Source organism: Brachyhypopomus gauderio, unplaced genomic scaffold, assembly GCF_052324685.1.
Source record: "Brachyhypopomus gauderio isolate BG-103 unplaced genomic scaffold, BGAUD_0.2 sc73, whole genome shotgun sequence".
Taxonomy (NCBI): Eukaryota; Metazoa; Chordata; class Actinopteri; order Gymnotiformes; family Hypopomidae; genus Brachyhypopomus; species Brachyhypopomus gauderio.
In genome coordinates this window covers 720,690-744,986 of record NW_027506894.1, presented here as the reverse complement: position 1 = coordinate 744,986, position 24,297 = coordinate 720,690, and the positions used below count along the sequence as shown (strand labels likewise).

The 24,297-nt window shown below is 49.2% G+C and overlaps 1 protein-coding gene across 1 annotated transcript in view; it reads left to right on the top strand.

Moving 5' to 3' along the window:
* Nucleotides 1-829: 829 nt before the first annotated feature.
* Nucleotides 830-24,297, top strand: part of slc1a7b (solute carrier family 1 member 7b) — a 46,308-nt gene continuing 22,840 nt past the window's right edge. The window contains exons 1-3 of the mRNA XM_076990111.1: nucleotides 830-970; nucleotides 8,327-8,406; nucleotides 23,467-23,682. Coding sequence (XP_076846226.1) covers nucleotides 830-970; nucleotides 8,327-8,406; nucleotides 23,467-23,682 — 437 coding nt within the window. The remainder of the gene's footprint in view (nucleotides 971-8,326; nucleotides 8,407-23,466; nucleotides 23,683-24,297) is intronic.

The window sequence follows — 24,297 nt, the reverse complement described above, 5'->3', positions numbered from 1 at the left end:
TCAGGAGGATCTCACGTCAGCAGTCAGGAGGAACTCATGCAGGATATGGGTGATAATAGGTAATTATGTGTAGATTTATATGTGTAAATTGCAGTTCTATTCAAAATCCAAACTGCCTATTCAAAATCCACAGCACAATAAATTATGCAATAGTTAATTAATTGCATAATCAGGACACAGCTAGTAGGTCCTAACGAAGGCAGTGCGGAGCGTCACTGGAAGGTTCTCTCCTCTCTCATCCCTCGTTACCTGAAGATGTATCTCAGTGTTACCCCAGGGTCATCACTCTCTGTCACACACACACACACACACACACACACACACACACACACACACACACACACACACACACACACACACACACACACACACACACACACACACACACACACACCACCCACTAGCTGCAGGACCATCACATTTTTGTTGTGCCTTCTCCTCCACAAGCCTCTTCTCTTCACAGTGGCACAGGTCCAACACGATTGGGTGAGCCAACTGCACATCCCTGTACCAACTGTCCTTGTGTTTCTATTGGTCAAAGAAGAGTGTGGGGAAGGACCTCCTGCACTGGGCGGAGTCTGAGAGGATGTCTGAAACGATTTATGATCTCTGTAATCCTTCAGAGCGTGAGAGGGACCGTGGAAAGAGGACAGAGCCGGGACAGAGCCGGGACAGAGCCGAGACAGAGCCGAGACAGAGCTCAACTGTATGTTTCGTCGACCCAGCTGGGAGAGTGTTGTGTTCGGGCTCCTTACCCTGACGGTTCTGACATCAGTCCCGTGTATCGGTGGGCGGGTGTGTCTCGGGGGGGTGGGGTCCAGGGCGAGCGATGGCGGTGGTACTGGACGCGGTGTGGGTGCGGGTGAGGGGTGTGTGCAGGCAGAACGGTCTTCTCATCCTGTCCGTGCTGGCCGTGGTCGTCGGCTGCCTGCTCGGATTCTTCCTGCGCACCAAGCAGCTCTCTGAGCAGGTCAGTGTTTCAGACTCCACCCAACACCACCCGACTGTACACCTGCCCCACCCAAACACCACACACCACCCCACTGCTCCCCACCCCAGACAAATCCTGCTCAACCCCCACCACACACTTTTTTTCTCATGTTATGTACTTTTAGCCATAACCAAAGGGAACCACAGAGGACATTTGCAGGTTTGATTGATGTGGTTTTATGGTGCAGTACATACTAGTTAAACTACCTCTGCATGCATTGTGGGGCTGCTCTAGTGTCAGAGGAGGAAGAGGTCATGAGCTGATGAGTTAGTTCAGGACTTCCACACTGGGACATTAACACTCCACCACTGTTAACACTGCTATACCAGCCCACAGGATCATGATAATTTAGAACGTGAAAAATATTTTTCTGAGGATAACACAAAAAAACGTATATTCTTTTATTCACAGTGTGTGCTGTTTGTGTCTCATGGCAGATCCACTTTGCTGTTATGAATGTCTTGAGTGACCTGCTCTCACCTCCGACCTCTAACCCAGAGATCTGCCCTCACCTCCGACCTCTAACCCAGAGATCTGCCCTCCCTCTAACTCCTAACCCAGAGATCTGCCCTCCCTCCAACCTCTAACCCAGAGATCTGCCCTCCCTCTAACCCCTATCCCAGAGATCTGCCCTCCCTCTAACTCCTAACCCAGAGATCTGCCCTCCCTCTAACCCCTAACCCAGAGATCTGCCCTCCCTCCAACCTCTAACCCAGAGATCTGCCCTCCCTCTAAACCCTAACCCAGAGATCTGCCCTCCCTCGAACCCCTAACCCAGAGATCTGCCCTCCCTCCAACCTCTAACCCAGAGATCTGCCCTCCCTCTAAACCCTAACCCAGAGATCTGCCCTCCCTCCAACCTCTAACCCAGAGATCTGCCCTCCCTCTAACCCCTAACCCAGAGATCTGCCCTCCCTCTAACCCCTAACCCAGAGATCTGCCCTCCCTCTAACCCCTAACCCAGAGATCTGCCCTCCCTCCAACCCCTAACCCAGAGATCTGCCCTCCCTCTAACCCCTAACCCAGAGATCTGCCCTCCCTCTAACCCCTAACCCAGAGATCTGCCCTCCCTCCAACCCCTAACCCAGAGATCTGCCCTCCCTCTAACCCCTAACCCAGAGATCTGCCCTCCCTCCGACCTCTAACCCAGAGATCTGCCCTCCCTCTAACCCCTAACCCAGAGATCTGCCCTCCCTCTAACCCCTAACCCAGAGATCTGCCCTCCCTCCAACCCCTAACCCAGAGATCTGCCCTCCCTCCGACCTCTAACCCAGAGATCTGCCCTCCCTCTAACCCCTAACCCAGAGATCTGCCCTCCCTCTAAACCCTAACCCAGAGATCTGCCCTCCCTCCGACCTCTAACCCAGAGATCTGCCCTCCCTCTAACCCCTAACCCAGAGATCTGCCCTCCCTCCAACCCCTAACCCAGAGATCTGTAGATCTATATAGATATATATGGATAATATATATATAATATATAGATAATAGAAAAACGAAATATTGAACACATTCCAGACGGCTGGTGCTCCAGAATGTCCATGGTGGTCTTTCAGCATCAGCTCCAATCTGCTGTGGTCTGGAGTCTAAATATAAGAGCAACATGTGACCACGGGAAGCTGGGATTATGGTCCAATCACACAAATGCGCTTAGCAACAGTACATTAAGCAAAGTACATTAAGCATTTCAGCAAGATTAAAAAGAAATTTAATCTTTAATTTCAAGATTAAAAAGAAATTTTGAATGTTCTAAAGACACTGAGAGGATGTGAGGAAACTGTGAATGAACCATATATGAGGTTTAGCTCATGGGAAACACACTGGGAATATAAGAGGATTCAGGAGTGAGTGTGGGGGGTTCAAGAGTGAGTGTGGGGGTTCAGGAGTGAGTGTGGAGGGTTCAGGAGTGAATGCGGGGGTTCAGGAGTGAGTGTGTTGTGGTTCAGGAGTGAGTGCAGGGGTTCAGGAGTGAGTGTGTTGGGGTTCAGGAGTGAGTGTGTTGGGGTTCAGGAGTGAGTGTGGGGAGTTCAGGAGTGAGTGTGGAGGGTTCAGGAGTGAGTGTGGGGGGTTCAGGAGTGAGTGTGGAGGGTTCAGGAGTGAGTGTGGGGATACAGGAGTGAGTGTGATTGGGGTTCAGGAGTGAGTGTGGGGGTTCAGGAGTGAGTGTGTTGGGGTTCTGGAGTGAGTGTGATTGGGGTTCAGGAGTGAGTGTGGGGGTTCAGGAGTGAGTGTGTTGGGGTTTAGGAGTGAGTGTGTTAGGGTTCAGGAGTGAGTGTGTTGGGGTTCAGGAGTGAGTGTGGGGGGTTCAGGAGTGAGTGTGTTGGGGTTCAGGAGTGAGTGTGGAGGGTTCAGGAGTGAGTGTAGGGGTTCAGGAGTGAGTGTGGGGGGTTCAGGAGTGAGTGTAGTGGTGCAAGCCTTTACAGTCCGAACTCATTTCTTCACACCTACTGATCTCCATCAGCTACTTCACAGGCAATGTCACAAAATGAAGAAGTTCTTCCTTTCTCAAATGAACCGTTCCAAGGCTGAATCTCATACGAGGAATCCGCAGGTCAGCCATTGACAGAGTTTTGCAAAGTGCACTCTGTCACCATGGATACAAAAAAAGACCAAAAAAAAGACTGGATTACCTTCAGGCAAAAATAACGAGCAGGAATGAGAGAGGATGGGTGGAGTCACTCTAGTGGAAACGCAGGGGCCTGACACTACTGATCTGGGACCTGCTGAGGGATCTGTGGGAACCAGCAGCATATATCAGGCCTGAGACTGCTACTGATCTGGGATCACACTCATCCCACACTGCTTTTAATTAAAATCTCCTTAATTGCTTGTTTGCTTCATGTCTAGCGTAACATCCATATCTGTGTTTGTGAACAGTTGAGGTATATTTGACCATTTTGCTAGTATTTTCTCTGTGGGGAATACTTGAAGAGCTTTGTTGCTTGTGCTGTAAACAAGGAAAGAGGTTTCTTTAATGTGTGTACAGGAGCAACAGAGCACATCTTCCCTCTGTAACATCATACATTATACACCTCACACCTCACACCTTATAACTCACACCACAAATCTCACACCTTATAATGCACATTTCACACCTTTTAACTCACACTACAAACCTCCCACCTTATAACTCACATTTCACACCTTTTAACTCACACCACAAACATCAAACCTCACACCACAAATCTCACACCTTATAATGCACATTTCACACCTTTTAACTCACACCACAAACTTCACACCTCACACTACAAACCTCCCACCTTATAACTCACATTTCACACCTTTTAACTCACACCACAAACATCAAACCTCACACCTCAAACCTCACACCTTATAACTCAGCGCATACCTTATAACTCATACTTCACACCTTATAACTCACATCTCACACCTTGTAACTCACACCTCACACCTTATAACTCACCACAAACATCACACCTCACACCACAAACCTCACACCTCACACCTTATAACTCACACTTCAAACATCAAACCTCACACCTTATAACTCACATCTCACCAGTGTTGCGAATAACGCCATTAAAAATAACGGCGTTAGGTAACTGTGTCATTTTGTCAGTAACGGAATAATATAATTAATTACTTTTCCTGTCGTTACAACGCCGTTGACGTTACTGGTCATTAAAAGCGTTGCGTTACTATATATCGATATACTAATGCGAGCGGACCGCTGCCCAGGCTAGTGAGGAGTAACAGATCCTGATTGGTCAGTTCTCCGTGTAACACCCGTTTAACTTAACAAGTCAGTAAGCGATTGGCTAAGGCAGCGTGATGATAGCCAATCAGAGCCAGTGTTTTTACACGCGCGCCGAAGCACGCGAGTGACACGACACAAACGAAGAAGAGGCCGGAAGAGCGTCAGGTGCAAGCCGAAGAAAATTTTGCATTTTCAAGGCGATATAAACATTATTTAAGAAAATACTTGAAGTTCCTGAATGTCTACCAGACTGGGTATTTGATTTATTTAATTAAGAATATAGGTTTAATTGTTAAGTTTACTTCTGTTGTGAACAAACCAGTTGTCTCAGGTTGAGAGAATTTAATTTAATTTCATAGATGTAAATGCACTTTATATAGTGTAACTGTTTACTTTTGCTTTTTTTTTTTTTTTTTTACAAAGATTTGGGATTTTAAAGGATTTTATCCTGCACTGGTCTGTGGATGTGCAATAAATATCAAAAGTTAAACAACTTTCTGATCTACTCATTTCAACTGACTGTGAAAACTGCTTAAAAAACATAATTAATCGGCATATAACCTTTTTTTAACTGTAACGCAAATAGTTACTTTCCCTGGTAACGAGTTACATTTATTATAGAGTAATTCAGTTACTAACTCAGTTACTTTTTTGAACAAGTAGTGAGTAACTATAACTAATTACTTTTTTAAAGTAACGTTCCCAACACTGCATCTCACACCTTATAACTCACACCTTATAACTCACCACAAACATCACACCTCACACTACAAACCTCACACCTTATATCCCACACCTTATAACTCACACCTCAAACCTCACACTTCACACCACAAACCTCACACCTTATAACTCACACCTCAAACCTAACACTTCACACCACAAACCTCACACCTTGTAACTCACACCTCATACCTTATAACTCACACTTCAATCCTCACACCACAAACCTTACATCTTATAACTCACACCTTACACCTTATAACTCACACTTCAATCCTCACACTTCACACCTCAAACCTCACACCTTATAACTCACACCTCACACCTTATAACTCACATGTCCAATTTCCAGTTGAGAGCTCCTTTGTATTCCTGAACATTGCCATTATAAAACAACATTATAAAAACAAATCAGTCCAATCACATTTTAACCATGCTGGACAAAACTTTTGATGTAATATATAATATAATAATAATGTATTTCTGATTCAGCTTTCAACTACAAACGAGTCATGCTGAATGCTCGTTAGACTACTGGACTGTTAGGACTATTACACTATTGTGAGGTATAGCTCCCTCCGACCTGTCCGGTCTTTGCTGTGTTTCTCCACGTGTTCTTGTTTGGGTTTTTCATGTGTTTCCCTCCACAGCCTGTCGGTCTGTTCTCACACTCCTCGTGATCATCTGAGTCTAGTTCGGTTTCCCTCTTTAGTTCCTTATTTAATCCCTGTGTTCCAGACTTCTGGTTGTGGGCCGTTGTTTCTACGTTGTCAGTGTGTTCCGCCCTTCCACTCTCTCAGTCCACCTCATCCCTCCTGTTACCGCTTCACTCTGTCGCAGGTTATGGTGTTTGTCTTCTAGTCCTCGGTCAGCTGTCTGTTTCTCCCTACTGTCCTGTTCGGTTTACTCGTGTTTGTGTCTGTTCAGTTCCTCCCCCAGGTTTGGTTCCCCTGTCTGAGTCGTGTTTTATGTACAATGATTGTTTGTGTTACCTAGTTAATTTATTCTTGGCTCCTGTCGACTTCCTTGTACCTCCGATCGTATATGGTTAGTTCTCTGTTTGTTAGCAGTGTATGTCCCCCTGTGTATGTCCTCCTGTGTATGTCCCCCTGTGTATGTCCCCCTGTGTATGTTCCCCTGTGTATGTCCCCCGTATATGTCCCCCCGTGTATGTCCCCCTGTGTATGTCCCCCTGTGTATATTCCCTTGTGTATGTTCCCCTGTGTATGTCCCCCCGTATATGTCTCCCTGTGTATGTCCTCCATGTATGTCCCCCATGTATGTCCCCCTGTGTATGTTCCCCTGTGTATGTCCCCCCGTGTATGTCCCCCGTATATGTCTCCCTGTGTATGTCCTCCGTGTATGTCCCCCGTGTATGTTCCCCTGTGTATGTCCCCCTGTGTATGTCCTCCTGTGTATGTCCCCCTGTGTATGTCCTTTGTGTATGTCCCCCTGTGTATGTTCCCCCGTGTATGTCCCCCCATGTATGTACCCCCGTATATGTCTCCCTGTGTATGTCCTCCTGTGTATGTCCTCCGTGTATGTCCCCCTGTGTATGTCTCCCTGTGTATGTCCTCCGTGTATGTCCTCCTGTGTATGTCCCCCTGTGTATGTCTCCCTGTGTATGTCCTCCTGTGTATGTCCCCCTGTATATGTCCCCCCGTGTTTGTCCCCGTGTATGTCCTCCTGTGTATGTCCCCCCCTTGTATGTCCCCCCGTGTATGTCCCCCTGTGTCTTTGGATGTCTGCCTCGCCGTGTGTTTGTGGCCTTGTTCGTTTCTCGTTTTGATTAGTCATTTTCCCTTCATTGGTGTCAGTATTTTGTTCTACGTATTCAGTTCATTGTTAACTACGTGTACTGTTATTTATTATTTTAGTAGTCTGTTTGGTTTTGTGTCCGTTTATTCTAATTAAACCACTCCGCCTGCACGTCTCACCTTCCCTTGTGAATCGTAACTATTATGACTATTGAACTATTACACAATTAGTGTTACACTACAGCACCCTCCATAATTATTGGCACCCCTTGTTGAAATAGCACATTCAGGTTTTTTGTTTTGTTGAACTTTAATCCAATTGAAAAAAGCAACCTTCAACTCAAGAGGGGAAAAAAAATTATGGCAATTTTTTTTGTCAAGATTTTTTTCTTTATTTTTTTTATTTTCACTTGACACTGAGTTTTACACTATTAGGACAATTATACTTTTACAGTATTATGTTATTAGACTTACTCTATTAGCACTTCTAGAATTCCTATTTACACACTTCATTTCCACTCACTCATCCTGCCCTTCAGTCATGTGCATCTGACCATGGCCGCTTGTCCTTGACTAATTCTGCATTATGCTGAAATGCTAAATATGTCTGAATGAGCTCCATCTGCTGTAGATTGTGTTGAATTCACAGAGGCAGCCCTGTACTTCAGCTGACCTGCACTGCCCTCCACAGGGGTCACCGCCCTCTGCAGGGGTCACCGCCCTCCGCAGGGGTCACTGCAGCACAAGACGCTTCACAAAATGAGCTTTGAATTTTCTTTTTTTTTAAGCAATGCATTTGTATCTGAAGGGAGAGGTTTAGCAATAAGTATGTGTGTGTGTGTGTGTGTGTGTGTGTGTGTGTGTGTGTGTGTGTGTGTGTGTGTGTGTGTGTGTGTGTGTGTGTGAGAGAGAGAGAAATAGAGAGAATGGGGAGAAAGAGATGGAAAGAGAGAGAGGGGGAGAGAGTGTCACCATGTCTTAGGTCTAAAAGCACTCTGTGCTGGGTGCAGTCACACTATAAGAGACAGAGTGAGAGTCTCAGGTCTAAAGCACTCTGAATTACCACTGTGGTTTAGTAGATCTGTCCAAGGATTCAGGATAATATTTTTTTGATAACATCTGTCTCTCTTTCTCTAGGAGGTAAAGTACTTCCAGTTTCCTGGGGAACTTCTTATGAGGATGTTAAAGATGCTGATTCTCCCCCTGGTTGTGTCCAGGTAAGGACTCGCCCTCGGTCTGTCTCTCTGCCACTGTCTCTCTCTCTCTCTTTCTCTCTCTCTCTTTCTCTCAACTTCTGAGTGTGTATGCAGAGTTGTTCTGATGACTTGCATGAGTGACCACTGTTAGAGAAAAGATAATCAAATCCACACCAGCTTCTTGCTGGGGAAGGTTCAGGATGTTTGCTCTGCAGAATGGTGTTCTATTATCAATCACTTATGTCTTACGTCGTATGCAAATGTCATATGCAAATGAGGACAAAATGCAGTAGCACCATATGTCAAGCAGATGGTGACATATTATGGCAATTTATGTTTATACATGAGGAAACTTGTTACCATGGCATATTTTCAATTAATGTCTGCTAAACACACGGAGGCTTGAAAACCTCATTGCACTTTTGTAAATACAGCACAGGTACACATGTCTTCAGAAATTACATCTCTAGTTTCCTTTATTAAAATAAATAAATACACTAGACTGTATTCAGTTCTAATGTTGAATATTCCAGGACACTGCTGAGCGATGGACAGATCTCTTGTCCAGGTTGGGTCCCGCTCAAGGTTGGGTCCCGCAAAGGGTCGGGTCCCGCCCTGCACACCATGCGGCCAGAATGGAAATCCACATTACTGACTTCACAAATCTCCCATCACTGAGTGCACTACCCAGCATGCACTGCTGCCTGCACTGAGATGGCGCCCTGGTCGGGAGTAGCAGGTGTCTTCCATGGACGTGGGAATGATGTTGACCAACATGTTTTGTCCCCAGATAATTTGAACACGATTGGGAAATGAAGAGGTTTCCATGGCATATTCATGACTCATCCTCCATTAGCTGTGACTCATACACTAACTGAACATGGTGGTCTGCTACTCTGGACTTTATTTTCCACATCTGGGAGGTTGTCCTCTCAAAGAACGTTTGGGGACAGGAATGAAAACACTCTAAATATGTTATATAATGTAATATTTATACAGACATCTATCAATTAATAAACCTTTATCTACTAAGTGAATAGGAATTTATCCAGTTACTATTCATATCGGGAATTAAACGATTATAGAGCATCAAGACCGTCTGTTAATCACGTCGCTGGGGTGAAGTCTGCACATCTCCAGCTGGGCTCTTGGATGGGGGGGCTACCATCAACCAGCCAGCACTACTACCAGCCCCTCAGCACAGACTGTGTGCATCAGTTACATGAGCACTGACCACTGTTCTTTGTAGTGAACTTGGGTAGAGAGCTCAATGAATTCTGCTGGGTAGAGAGTGAAATCTGCTGGGCAGAGAGTGAATTCTGTTGGGTAGAGAGTTCTGTGAATTCTGCTGAGAGTGAATTCTGCTGGGTAGAGAGTGAATTCTGTTGACTAGATAGTGAATTCTATTAGGTAGAGAGTTAATTCTGTTGGTTAGAGAGTGGATTCTGCTCAGGAGAGAATGAATTCTAGGCAGAGAGCGAATTCTTCTGGGTAGAGAGCTCTGTGAATTCTGCTGAGTAGAAAGTAAATTCTGCTGGCTAAAGTGAATTCTTCTGGGCAGAGAGTGAATTCTTCTGGGCGGAGAGTGAATTCTTCTGGGTGGAGAGCTCTGTGGATTCTGCTGCCTCACAGAATCTCCCATTAGCTGGCCCACCTAATGCATCGAGCAGAACTGAGTCTCTTGCAGGACTAAATTTGAACTTGTGGGACACCGTACAGGACACCATTTCAGGCAGGATCTTCCTACCTCTGAGGTCTTGAGTAGATGCTATTAACCTTCTTGTTATTCGTGTCTTGTCTGTTACTCCTTCTTTCATCAGCAGGGGGTGCTGTTCTTCAATGGTCCATAACAGAGAGTTGCTTATACTGGGTGTAGGGAAACTGGCTTTTGCTTTCAGTATAGGTACATTTTAAATGTAATATATGGAATAAATACAGAAGACTGTAAACAGAATATTACAAATATAAGACATTGAGTTCTGCTTCATTCTTCATTTGCACTGTTAACGTCTAGTGTTCAGTGTTGTGATCATGAATAACACCCCACATTCCTCACACCTCCATCCACGTAAACATGTGTTTAAACGAACCTGGACATCTGCTGATTCCATCTGTGCTGAACATAGAGTCAGTCACCAAGGGAGACTGTTGGCATGGAAGCGTTCTCTCGCGGCCTATGTCATAGTGTTTGTCATCACAGTGTGTGTCATCACAATTTCATTTTGTAAATTGTGTCATGAGCGCGAGCCCCGTAACTCGGCGCCCCCTGTTGGTGGCTGCCCTCTTCGTTTATGCAGGAACAGTTTGTGCGTGTGGGTCTGTGGTGTGGATGCGGCCGGGTGCTGGTGAAGGGTGTACAGACCTCCGTGTGGTCCACCACCACGGAGACGTACAGAGGAGGCGTGGCTATGGGACGTATACGTACAGAGGAGGCGTGGCTATGGGACGTATACGTACAGAAGAGGCGTGGCTATGGGACACACACATACAGAAGAGGCGTGGCTATGGGACACACACATACAGAAGAGGCGTGGCTATGGGACACACACATACAGAAGAGGCGTGGCTATGGGACGTATACATACAGAGGAGGTGTGGCTATGGGATGTATACATACAGAGGAGGCGTAGCTATGGGACGCACACATACAGAGGAGGCGTGGCTATGGGATGTATACATACAGAGGAGGCATGTCTATGGGACACACACATACAGAGGAGGCGTGGCTATTGGACACACACATACAGAGGAGGCGTGGCTATGGGACACACACATACAGAGGAGGCGTGGCTATGGGACGTACACATGTAGGGTATGCGTGTCATTAATAATAATGTAATGCTATTAAAAGAGCCCTGGCTACTGTGTGAGTTTATATCACGTATAAATGCCTATATTCAGTCATGGTCCATCAGGCCTGCATCAGTGCTCTGTGGACATGGGGAGATTTGAAGCAGAAAACTGTGCATGTGTTCAACAATGAAGTGCTTCTGAAACAGCCTTCTGGTGTTCCTGAAGTGTATTTCCTAGTTTTTGCAGCCATTACTGCTCCAACCCCAGATGGGCTTTAATAGACCACTCTGCAGCTTATAAGCAACCGCTCGTCTGTTATTGCTGTCATTTCTTAGTCATTTCTTAGAAAGAAGGCAAAGGAAAACTAAAGGAACTGTGTGAAACTGCTAAAAGCCATGCAGCCCATAATAGCCGCCGCTGTAACCCTGGCAACCTGACGGAGAGTCTCAGCGTCTCCTTGCCATTGTGGTTTGACTGAGCTGTTGGTCATGACGGGGCATGATGATGGCGTGAGACATCGTGAGACATCGTGAGACTGCGTGTCCGACAGGACAGCGTCTGAGTTTAGGGGCCATGCTGAATGTGCAGAACACTCCCGCTGTGTGCACTGTGAAGATATCCCAGAAAGCACTGCTCTCACACACACCGATAAACACGCACAGTGTTGTTCATTATGTGTATCCCCCCCCTCCCAACTCTAGCACGCTGGCAGCTTTGAGGTGTGTGAAATCAGTGATTGACATGATTTATAACTTTACGTCTCAAGTCTTCACTAACTCTACACCTACTGTGACGTCCATGGAGACCATATGAACCGTGCAGGGTTCAGGAAGAGCTTCATGGGGCCGACCCGTCTAATGACGTGATCTCTCATGCGTAGGAAAGAAGGTGGTGTTGAGAGGAGCCTTGTGGTGGTTTGACCTTCTTCACATTTATATTTGTGCTCCATGGTATATATATATCAATGCTCAAATAAAAATAAATAATAGGAACAGACTGTGTGACTTCGGCAACCACAGAAGGCCTTTGGTTAACATAGAAAGCCTTTGGGAACTTTGGTTAACCTTTGACCCTCAACCACCCTGACTCTGAAGACCATGGTGTGATATAGAGAGATGTGATATTGTGATTTGTAATTAATTTTTTTTTTTTATCTTTATCTACAGTGCCTTGCAAAAGTATTCGGCTCCCTTGAACTTTTGAACCTTTTGTCACATTTCAGGTTTCATATAAAGATATAAAATTTAAATTCTTCACTTCATTTTTGTGAAGAATGGGAAGATGGATAGAGCCAAAGACAGGAGCATTCTGGATTAAACCTGTTGGAGTCTGTAAAAGACCCGAGACTGGGGCGCAGATTTATCTTCCCACAAGACAATGACCCAAAACATGAAGCAAAATCTAAAATGGAATAGTTCACAAATAAACGTATCCAGGTGTTAGAACGACCAGGTCAAAGTTCAGACCTGAATCCAATTGAGAATCTGTGGAAAGAGCAGAAAACTGCTGTTCACAAACACTCTCCCTCCAACCTCAATGAGCTCGGACTGTTTTGCAAGGAAGAATGGGCAAGAATTTCAGTCTCTCGATGTACACCGTAAATGTACAACACTGATAGGGACGTACCACAAGCGACTTGCAGCTGTAATCGCAGCAAAAGGTGGCGCTACAAAGTATTAACGCAAGGGGGCAGAATAATTTTGCACGCCCCACTTTCAGTTTTTTATTTGTTAAAATAGTTTAAAATATCCAATAAATTTTGTTCCACTTCACAATAGTGTGTTGTTGATTCTTCACAAAAAAATTAAAAATTGTATATTTTTGTTTGAAGTCTGAAATGTGGCAAAGGGTTGAAAAGTTTAAGGGGGCCGAATACTTTTGCGTTGTATTATAAAGACATAGGAGGTCTGTCACGGTGAAGGGGCCGGGTCGCCACCAGAGGGCGCGCAACCCGGCCAGCAGCCGATCCCAGCACACACCCCCGCGCACGCAGCCACTCCCACAGTCGCAATCACCATCATACTGAGCACCTGTTTCTTGTTTACTTTGCACTTCTTAAGCCCGCAGGTCGTCTGGTCCAGTGCTGCACATTGCCGCTACACGAGCGTCTCTGGTTGACAGCACGTCCCTACCGTGTGTGTACGAGCGTCACCTTGCATCCACTGTGTATGCGCTACGAGCTTTACCTTGCATCTCCAGTGTATGCGTTACGAGCTTTACCTTGCGTCTACAGTGTATGCGCTACGAGCTTTACCTTGCATCTGCAGTGTATGCGCTACGAGCTTTACCGTGCATTACGTACTACGAGTGTTACTGGTTGCCATGGATAATAAACCACCTTCTGTCCAACCCACGTCTCCGGCTGCTTCTGTCCCGACGCCCCCGGCGTCACAGAATGTGCAGCCTGGAGCAGCCGGAGGCGAGGGCGCCTCTGCTATAGTGGTGTTGGCCCATCAAGGCATCATCCTGGGCAGACAACAGCAGGAGCTCCAGGAGCTCCGCTCAGTGGTGAATACCCTGACGACCTGCATCCAGGCTCTGGCGGTTCAGGCAACTGCGCGCCCTCCAACGCCAAGAACGCCGATTCCTTCACCCGAGCCCTATAACGGGGACCCGGAGCGCTGTGAGGGCTTCCTGGTCCAGTGCCAGCTCTATTTTACCAGCATGCCTCACCTGGAGGAGAAGGAGAAAGTCGGCTTCATGGTAAACCGGTTGCAGGGCAAGGCACTGGACTGGGGAGCAGCCCAGATCAGCGCGGAGAAGCCCTGTACTCGCAGTTATGACCAGTTTGTTCGCGAGCCGCGGGCAGTCTTCAACCACCCCAGCCACGGGAGGGTCTGCGGCCAGAGCCTGTTAAAACTACGGCAGGGAAGCCGAAGCGCCGCAGACTACGCTCTGGAGTTCCGGACCCTGGCCGCCAGGACTGGTTGGGGAGAAGCGGCTCAAACAGACGTCTTCCTGGCGGGGTTGAAGCCCGACCTGAGGGCGGAGCTGAGCTGTCGGCCCGAGGGACAGGACCTGAATCAGATGGTGCACCTGGCCATAACCATGGACAGGTTGCTGCAGGAGCGAGGCAGAGGAGCGGCGCTTCCTCCTACCCCGCAGGCTCCCGTGCACACACCGCCCCGTGAGACCACGCCCGCCGAGCCCATGGAGATGGGTGCTGCCGCCCCCCCCCCCCTCACTCGTACCGCTGGTCCAAGGAGGGGGCGGGCTAGGGTGAGTATCGCTCTAATGGGAAATCTCCTAACGTGGGAAGCGTCAGTGTCTTACGGGGCGATGTCCTTATCTGTGTTTGCATTAGTGGATACGGGAGCCTCGGGGAACCTGATGCGGAGGAGCGTCGCTGAGCAGCTGAGGGTGCCCCTGATCAGACTCGAGGAGCCGAGACGCGTGCATGCACTGGACGGGCGACCTGTGGGCGGGGGTTTTATTTCTCACCGCACTGCACCAGTCACCATACACGTTCAGGGCCGAAGGGAACAGATCAGTTTTTTTGTACTCCCTTCCACATGCTATTCCATCACATTAGGTCTCCCTTGGTTTAAACTCCACAACCCCGTTATCGACTGGTCCACGGGTAAGCTGCTGAAGTGGGTAGCGCCCCTACAGGGCACCCGGTCTCCCTCCCGTGTGTTCGCGCAATCCACCAGCGTTGAGAGCCCTAACATCAGCTCCACTCCAGTCATTCCCGCTCCGTACCGTGATCTAGCGGAGGTGTTCAGCGCTGCCAAGGCAACCCAGTTACCACCTCACCGACCCTGGGACTGTCACATCACACTCAAGGCAGGTACTACGCCACCGCGTGGTCGAGTCTATCCACTTTCTCAGGAAGAGGAGCGGGTCATGGCTCAGTATGTTAAGGAGGCTCTCGCTCAGGGCTATATTACTCCCTCCACCTCTCCCGCCTCAGCCAGCGTCTTCTTCGTAAAGAAGAAAGACGGTGGGCTGAGGCCATGCGTAGATTACCGAGGGCTCAATTCCCTCTTAGTGAACTTTGCCTACCCGCTGCCTCTAGTGCCGTCGGCGCTGGAGCAGTTAAGGAAGGCTAAAGTTTTCACTAAACTAGATCTGCGCAGCGCCTACAACCTTATTCGCGTACGCGAGGGTGATGAATGGAAGACGGCGTTTAGTACCTCTACGGGGCACTACGAGTATCGCGTCTTGCCGTATGGCTTGGCGTCTGCTCCGTCGTTCTTCCAGGCGTTCATTAATGAGGTCTTAAGGGAGTATTTGAATAGATGCGTTGTCGCTTATATCGATGACATCCTGATCTATTCTCCCTCCCACGATCAACATGTGCGTGATGTACGGGCAGTTCTGGGCACGCTCTTGCGCAATCGGTTGTATTGCAAGCTCGAGAAGTGCGAGTTCCATCTCAGCGAGATGAACTTCCTAGGTTACACCATTAGGCCAGGCTCCGTGCACATGCAGCACAGGAAGGTGGAGGCGGTCGTGAAATGGACGCAGCCTCACACACGGCGTGAGCTGCAGAGATTTCTGGGCTTCGCGAATTTCTACAGGCGGTTCATTCGCGCATATAGTCAGATTGCAGAGCCCCTTACTGACATGCTGAGAGGGGGAGGAGTTAAGCTTCGCTGGACAGAGAGATCTACGAGAGCGTTCAACCAGCTGAAGCAAGCGTTTGTCGACGCGCCGGTTCTGCACCAACCGGATCCTAACCGTCCCTTTATAGTGGAGGTAGACGCGTCGAACGTGGGAGTAGGCGCGGTGCTATCACAGCGACCGAAGAAGCATAGCTCTCTCCGTCCCATAGCCTTCTACTCGAGGAAGCTCACCGCCGCCGAGCGTAACTACGGGGTGGGAGACCGTGAGTTGTTGGCCATGCGCAAGGCGTTCGGTGAGTGGAGACACTGGCTGGAGGGAGCTAAGCATCCATTCACCGTGCTTACTGACCACAAAAACCTGGAATATATCAGGACCACGAAACGGATGAACGCCCGTCAAGTTCCAGGTGACATACCGGCCAGGAGAGAAGAACCAGCGTGCGGATGCGCTATCTAGGTCCTTTCCTGGCAGTACGGAGTCGACAAGCGAGGAGCCGGTGCTTACGCCTGAGTGCGTCGTGGGAGCTTTGGAGTGGCAGATCGATCGGGAGATCGAGGCAGCGAACCCGCATCCAGGTTGCCCGCCGCACCGTAAGTACGTTCCCCCCGCGCACCGTAGTGCCCTCATCAGCTGGGCTCATACGTCAGTGGGGACGGGGCACCCAGGGGTGTCAAAAACGGCTCAGTTGTTGGGGGCCCGCTACTGGTGGCCGGGGCTGCACCGGGACGTACTGCAGCAGGTGGCGTCCTGCGCGGTGTGTGCTCGGTGCAAGGTGCCACACACTCCTCCTGCGGGTAAGCTCCTCCCTCTCCCGGCACCCAAGCAACCATGGACGCACATCGCTTTGGACTTCGTCACGGACCTCCCCCCGTCCGAGGAGAACACGGTCATCATGGTGGTAATAGACCGGTTCTCGAAGATGGTTCGCTTCCTTCCCCTGCGGGGCCTGCCCACCGCTTGGGAGACTGCGGATCTCTTGTTTCGGCACATATTCCGGCAGTTCGGTCTGCCTGAGGATATCGTGTCGGACAGGGGACCGCAGTTCACCTCGCGTGTGTGGCGGGAGTTCCTATCCAAGCTTAACATCACGGTTAGCCTAACCTCTGGTTACCATCCGCAGGCTAACGAACAGGTGGAGCGAGCGAACCAGGAGGTGGGAAAGTTCCTGCGCGCGTACTGCAGCGAGCACGCGGACACATGGTGCGCCCTTCTGCCCTGGGCCGAGTACGCACAGAACTCCCTCACACATTCCAGCACGGGGATGACACCGTTCGAGTGCGTGCTCGGTCGCCAGCCGCCGCTCTATCCTTAGAACGCCGCGTCCTCAGACCAGCCCATCGTCGAGGAGTGGTGCAAGAGGAGCGAGCGGGTGTGGGAGGACACCCATCAGCGGCTGAGAGAGGCGATTCGGCGATTCAAGCGGAAAGCCGACCGTCGGAGGGGAGAGACCCCATCTTATCAGGTAGGGGATAAGGTGTGGGTCTCCACCGAAGATGGACGCCTGGGTAGGAGAGGTAAACTGGGGGAGAGATATGCCGGCCCGTACGTCATCTTGAGGCGGCTTAACCCAGTTACTTACCGCATCAGTCTGCCCGAAGACAGACGTGTGTCGCGTGCATTTCATGTGTCCGCTCTCAAGCCATACAGAGCAGGTGCATTGGAGGAGGCCTCGACGTCACGGCCGCCCTCGCCGCTGCAGTTGTCGGACGGACCCGCGTACCTCGTGGAGAGGTTACTGGACTCAAGGCGCAGAAAAGGTGGCTTACAGTACCTGGTGGACTGGGTCGGATACGGACCGGAGGAGCGCTCCTGGATACCGGCCTCTCAAGTGGTAGGCCCCTCCCTTATCGCCGACTTCCACAGGGAACATCCAGACCGGCCAGCTCCGTGGCGACGGGGAAGACCGCATGGGAGTCGACGGGAGGGGTCCTTGGGGGAGGGCTCTGTCACGGTGAGGGGGCCGGGTCGCCACCAGAGGGCGCGCAACCCGCCCAGCAGCCGATCCCAGCACACACCCCCGCGCACGCAGCCACTCCCACAGTCGCAATCACCATCATACTGAGCACCTGTTTCTTGTTTACTTTGCACTTCTTAAGCCCGCAGGTCGTCTGGTCCAGTGCTGCACATTGCCGCTACACGAGCGTCTCTGGTTGACAGCACGTCCCTACCGTGTGTGTACGAGCGTCACCTTGCATCCACTGTGTATGCGCTACGAGCTTTACCTTGCATCTCCAGTTTATGCGTTACGAGCTTTACCTTGCGTCTACAGTGTATGCGCTACGAGCTTTACCTTGCATCTGCAGTGTATGCGCTACGAGCTTTACCGTGCATTACGTACTACGAGTGTTACTGGTTGCCATGGATAATAAACCACCTTCTGTCCAACCCACGTCTCCGGCTGCCTCTGTCCGACGCCCCCGGCGTCACAAGGTCACTGTATTGAAGCAGCCATTCATGTATAAACCCAGTGGACTCCAAACGGCTCCAGCTTGCTTGATTTGTTTTCATACAAATCTCAACATGCTGATTTCTAAACATAGTCAAGGCACTCTAAGAAAACCCAAGGCCCGGTTCACTCAGCCTCTACATGAAACCTGTGTTGTTTTAATCCAGTTGTTCTGTCGCAGGACAGCTGGTTGAACCGCCCAAGGACGTTCAAGCTGGGCTGATTGTTATAGCAGTTCAACATACTGATTTTAATTTGAAAGTGTTTACATCTCTATGATGGGAACATTGTGCCTTTTATAACCAGTGCTCTATTTCAGGAGACCATATGGATTTGGAGAAATCAACATAATCGTAAATCACATGTGGAGAATGAAGCCGTGCTGGCCGCCTGCTGGCTGAGCGTCTTAACAGGCCTGCAAGGCGGTCGGTCTGCACTTCCTGTTTTCCATCTTCTCTCTTGTCTTCAGGAAGTGACATGCATGCTCAGTGGAGTTTGAGTCAGGTGATTGATTCGGCCAATTAAGAACGTTCTGCTGTTCAGACAGCTGTGTAGGTCCATTTGCACTTCACACGATCAGGCTGGACAGTGAGGCGGTGGGTACAACTCTCCAACTGAAGGATGACCTCAGGCTGACCTCACGATGACCTCAGGCTGACCTCACACTTCCGCTGTAGTGCGGGGCCACACCCAGGGCAGATGGGAGCTCAACCTCCAGATTCCAGATCATGAAGATTTACATCTTCACTGCTCCGTGTGCACCTCCTGTGTCCATACCGTCGTTTGAAATAAGAAGCACAGCCCACGTTGGACCTCCTCTCTCTTTGCAGGAGGCTGAGCAGTTAAAACTCGTCTTTGCAGGACACTGGGCAGTTAGACCATGTCTCTCTGTGGGACAATGAGCAATTAGACCTCGTCTATCTGCAGGACACTGAGCAGTTAAACCTTGTCTCTCTGTGGGACGCTGAGCATTTAGTCCTTACCTATGTCTGCGGGACACTGAGATGTTAGACCTCTTCTCTCTGCAGGATGCTGACCAGTTAGACCTCGTCTCTCTGTGGGACACTGAGCAGTTAGACCTTGTCTATGTCTGCGGGCAGTGATGGCTTAGTTACCTTGAAAAAGTTATCCGATTACTGTTTACTGATTACTCCTTTAAAAAGCAACTTAGTTACATTACTGATTACTTAATTTTAAAAATAACTATGTTAAATTACAAGTTATTTTAGTAGTTACATTCAGCAGCAAAATTGATTTTTCCAACACACTGTATTAGAAGTGCATTTTTAACAATAACAATGTATCTTGCTGATCTCACAGGGTCGCACGCAGCGTGCGGAGTCGAGCGATACGGTCAGATGCAGGGAAAATAAAAATAGTAACGCACAGTTACTTGGATAAGTAATTTTAATCTGATTACTGGACTGGAAATAGTAACTCGTTATATTACTCGTTACCAAAAAAGTGGTAAGATTAGAGTAATGGGACACTGAGATTTTAGACCTCATCTCTCTGTGAGACGCTGAGCAGTTAGACCTCGTCTCTCTGCAGGACGCTGAGCAGTTACACTTTGTCTCTCTGCAGGACACTAAGCAGTTAGACCTCTTCTCTCTGTGGGATGTTGAGCAGTTGACTCAGGTTGCATTCAGGTTTTCTCTGTTACCTCTAAACGTGGCAGACAGGCGACAGTGGTCAGAGCACTGGGGTGACCCACTGGGGTGCCCACGCTGTCTCAGCGTTCCCACAGCAACAGAAACTTGGTACTTTATAAAGCTGTGAAGGCCTAAAAACTTTCATCCACATCTGAATGTCTGACAGACCATAATATTCACATCCAGATCAGTGATCGCTGATTTACTGAACATCTTTTTAATTTACAAGATTTTTTTTCTGCTATGGTATGTACTGTACTACCAAATCTGAGGTACAGCCTTAGTCCACAGGGAGGGATGTGGTTGGGTATGTGGGTGGTGTGGAGGTGATGTGTGTGGAGGTGTTGTATGTGGGTGGTGTGGAGGTGTTGTGTGTGGAGGTGTTATTTATAGAGGTGTTGTACATGGTTGGTGTGGAGGTGTTGTGTGTGGAGGGATTGTATGTGGTTGGTGTGGAGGTGTTGTGTGTGGAGGTGTTGTATGTGGTTGGTGTGGAGGGGTTGTACGTGGTTCGTGTGGAGGTGTTGTGTATGGAGGTGTTGTATGTGGTTGGTGTGGAGGTGTTGTGTGTGGTTGGTGTAGAGGTTGTGTGTGGAGGTGTTGTATGTGGTTGGTGTGGAGGTGTGGTGTGTGGAGGTGTTGTACGTGGTTGGTGTAGAGGTGTTGTACGTGGTTGGTGCGAAGGTGTTGTGTGTGGAGGTGCTGTATGTGGTTGGTGTGGAGGTATTGTGTGTGGAGGTTTTGTATGTGGTTGGTCTGGAGGTGTTGTGTGTGGTTGGTGTAGAGGTGTTGTGTGTGGAGGTGTTATATGTGGTTGGTGTGGAGGTGTGGTGTGTGGAGGTGTACGTGGTTGGTGTGGAGGTGTTGTACGTGGTTGGTGCAGAGGTGTTGTGTGTGGAGGTGTTGTACGTGGTTGGTGTGGAGGTGTTGTGTGTGGAGGTGTTGTATGTGGTTGGTGTGGAGGTGTGGTGTGTGGAGGTGTTGTACGTTGTTGGTGTGGAGGTGTTGTACGTGGTTGGTGCGGAGGTGTTGTGTGTGGAGGTGTTGTATGTGGTTGGTGTGAAGGTGTTGTGTGTGGAGGTGTTATATGTGGTTGGTGTGGAGGTGTTGTGTGGGGAGGTGTTGTACGTGGTTGGTGTGGAGGTGTTGTGTGTGGTGTTGTACATGGTTGGTGTGGAGGTGTTGTGTGTGGTTGGTGTGGAGGTGATGTGTGTGGAGGTGTTGTACATGGTTGGTGTGGAGGTGTTGTACGTGGTTGGTGTGGAGGTGTTGTGTGTGGAGGTGTTGTACATGGTTGGTGTGGAGGTGTTGTATGTGGTTGGTGTGGAGGTGTTGTGTGTGAAGGTGTTGTATGTGAGTAGTGTGGTGTTGTATGTGGTTGGTGTGGAGGTGTTGTATATGGAGGTGTGTGTGGTTGGTGTGGAGGTGTTGTGTGTGGAGGTGTTGTATGTGGTTGGTGTGGAGCGGTTGTACGTGGTTAGTGTGGAGGGGTTGTGTATGGAGGTGTTGTACGTGGTTGGTGTGGAGGTGTTGTACATGGTTGGTGTGGAGGTGTTGTGTGTGGTTAGAGGGGTTGTATGTGGTTGGTGTGGAGGTGTTGTGTGTGGAGGTGTTGTACGTGGTTGGTGTGGAGGGGTTGTGTATGGAGGTGTTGTACGTGGTTGGTGTGGAGGTGTTGTACATGGTTGGTGTGGAGGTGTTGTGTGTGGTTAGAGGGGTTGTATGTGGTTGGTGTGGAGGTGTTGTGTGTGGAGGTGTTGTGTATGGAGGTGTTGTACGTGGTTAATGTGGAGGTGTTGTGTGTGAAGGTGTTGTATGTGGTTGGTGTGGAGGGGTTGTACGTGGTTAGTGTGGAGGTGTTGTGTATGGAGGTGTTGTATGTGGTTGGTGTGGAGGTGTGGTGTGTGGAGGTGTTGTACGTGGTTGGTGTGGAGGTGTTGTACATGGTTGGTGTGGAGGTGTTGTGTGTGGTTGGAGGGGTTGTATATGGTTGGTGTGGAGGTGTTGTGTGTGGAGGTGTTGTGTGTGGAGGTGTTGTACGTGGTTGGTGTAGAGGTGTTGTGTATAGAGGTGTTGTACATGGTTGGTGTGGAGGTGTTGTGTGTGGAGGGGTTTTATGTGGTTGGTGTGGAGGTGTTGTGTGTGGAGGTGTTGTATGTGGTTGGTGTGGAGGTGTTGTGTGTGGTTGGTGTAGAGGTGTTGTGTGTGGAGGTGTTGTATGTGGTTGGTGTGGAGGTGTGGTGTGTGGAGGTGTTGTACGTGGTTGGTGTGGAGGTGTTGCACGTGGTTGGTTGCGGAGGTGTTGTGTGTGGAGGTGTTGTACGTGGTTGGTGTGGAGGTGTTGTACATGGTTGGTGTGGAGGTGTTGTGTGTGGTTGGAGGGGTTATATATGGTTGGTGTGGAGGTGTTGTGTGTGGAGGTGTTGTATGTGGTTGGTGTGGAGGTGTTGTATGTGGGTGGTGTGGAGGTGTTGTGTGTGGAGGTGTTGTATGTGGGTGGTGTGGAGGTGTGTGTGGAAGTGTTGTATGTGGTTGATGTGGAGGTGTTGTGTGTGGAGGTGTTGTACGTGGTTGGTGTGGAGGTGTTGTATGTGGAGGTGTTGTATGTGGTTGGTGAGGAGGTGTTGTGTGTGGTTGGTGTGGAGGTGTTGTGTGTGGAGGTGTTGTATGTGGGTGGTGTGGAGGTTTGTGTGGAGGTGGTGTGGAGGTGTTGTGTGTGGAGGTGTTGTATGTGGGTGGTGTGGAGGTGTGTGTGGAGGTGTTGTATGTGGTTGGTGTGGAGGTGTAGGTGGAGAGCTTGTAAAGTTGTGGTGTTGTATGTGAAACTGTACAGGATTTCTGATAACGTATGTATGTACCCTCATTAAACATTACTGAATTAAGTGACCCAGTCATGTACGTGTAAACCACCGTGCACCTAAGGATCTATGTTCTCTAAGATGAAATTGTGGGCAGTACTAGTTATTCATGTAATGAACTACTTTAGAAAGTTTCAAATGAACTGAACTACCTCTTAAGCAGAAAATAACTTTCAAATGTGCTCAGCTATCTTACCACTATAATACAATCACTCACTCAGACCTTTTGTTGTACAAATCAACCAGAACACGAATGTTATTTGGCGTTTAACCTTTATAAAGTACTGATAGAAGTCTTGAACTCACTCAGATTATGTAGCTTCTGGATGAGTAATTATTATGTAGCTGACATTATGCATTATCAGATTATTTAGCTGACAAGGGTCTATGGAATTATTAACTATTATTAATTATGTAAGATTATGTATGTATCATACCAATCAAAAGTGTGGACACACCTACCCTAATATTGAGACCTCCCCAAGAGTGGTATAAAACACCAGGCTGGGTGTAATGCCGCTCTAAACCTGAAGGTGAACCTGTCATGTGCTTTGCCCTTCTGAAGGAACCGTGGTTGAAGTTTCTTCACTTCTCTGATACTTTCTCCCTTCTCCCTCCTCTCTCTTCTGCTCCTGTTTCTTTTCTTTCTCATTTATTTCTCTTTCTCATTCACCACCCTGTCCCTCTCTCTCCCTCCCCCTCCCTCTCTCTCTCTCCCTCCTCCCTCCCTCCCTCCCCCTCTCTCTCTCCCTCTCTCTCTCAGTCTGATGTCAGGTCTGGCAGCCCTGGAGCCAAAGTGTTCCAGCAGACTGGGGCTGATCACTGTCTCCTACTACCTGTGGACCACCTTCCTGGCAGTGGTGGTGGGGATCGTCCTGGTTCTGGTGGTCCACCCCGGTGGCATGGCCCAGAAGGAGGACTCAGGGGATGCCAGCAGACCTATCATGAGTTCTGCTGATGCCCTGCTGGACCTCATTCGGTAACACACACACACACACACACACACACACACACACACACACAAACGCATGGGCTCGATTGCACTTGTGTACACACACCAAGTCCATACATGCCGCTTCTTTCCCTCTCAGAGGACCATCTGACAGATCTCATCTCCTCATCACCCCACTGAGACCAGCCCTCACTCTCAGTGTTTGAGAAGGTTGAGACTCTGGTTCAAGCACTAATCACCATGCAGTGTAATCACAGCAGGAACTTTGACCTGACCTGCCATCTTAGTTCCAACCCCACCCTCACCAATACCTCCTCCACCCTCCTCCACCCTCACTACCACCTTCTCCACAACCTTCTCCACCCTCACCACCACCCTCACCCCCACCCTCATCTCCACCCTCACCAGCACCCTCACCTCCACCCTAATCTCCACCCTCACCACCACCCTCACCTCCACCTTCACCTCCACCCTCACCTCCACCCTCACCAGCACCCTCACCACCACCCTCATCTCCACCCTCACCAGCACCCTCACCTCCACCCTCATCTCCACCCTCACCACCACCCTCACCTCCACCCTCCTCCACCCTCACCAGCACCCTCACCTCCACCCTCCTCCACCCTCACCACCACCCTCATC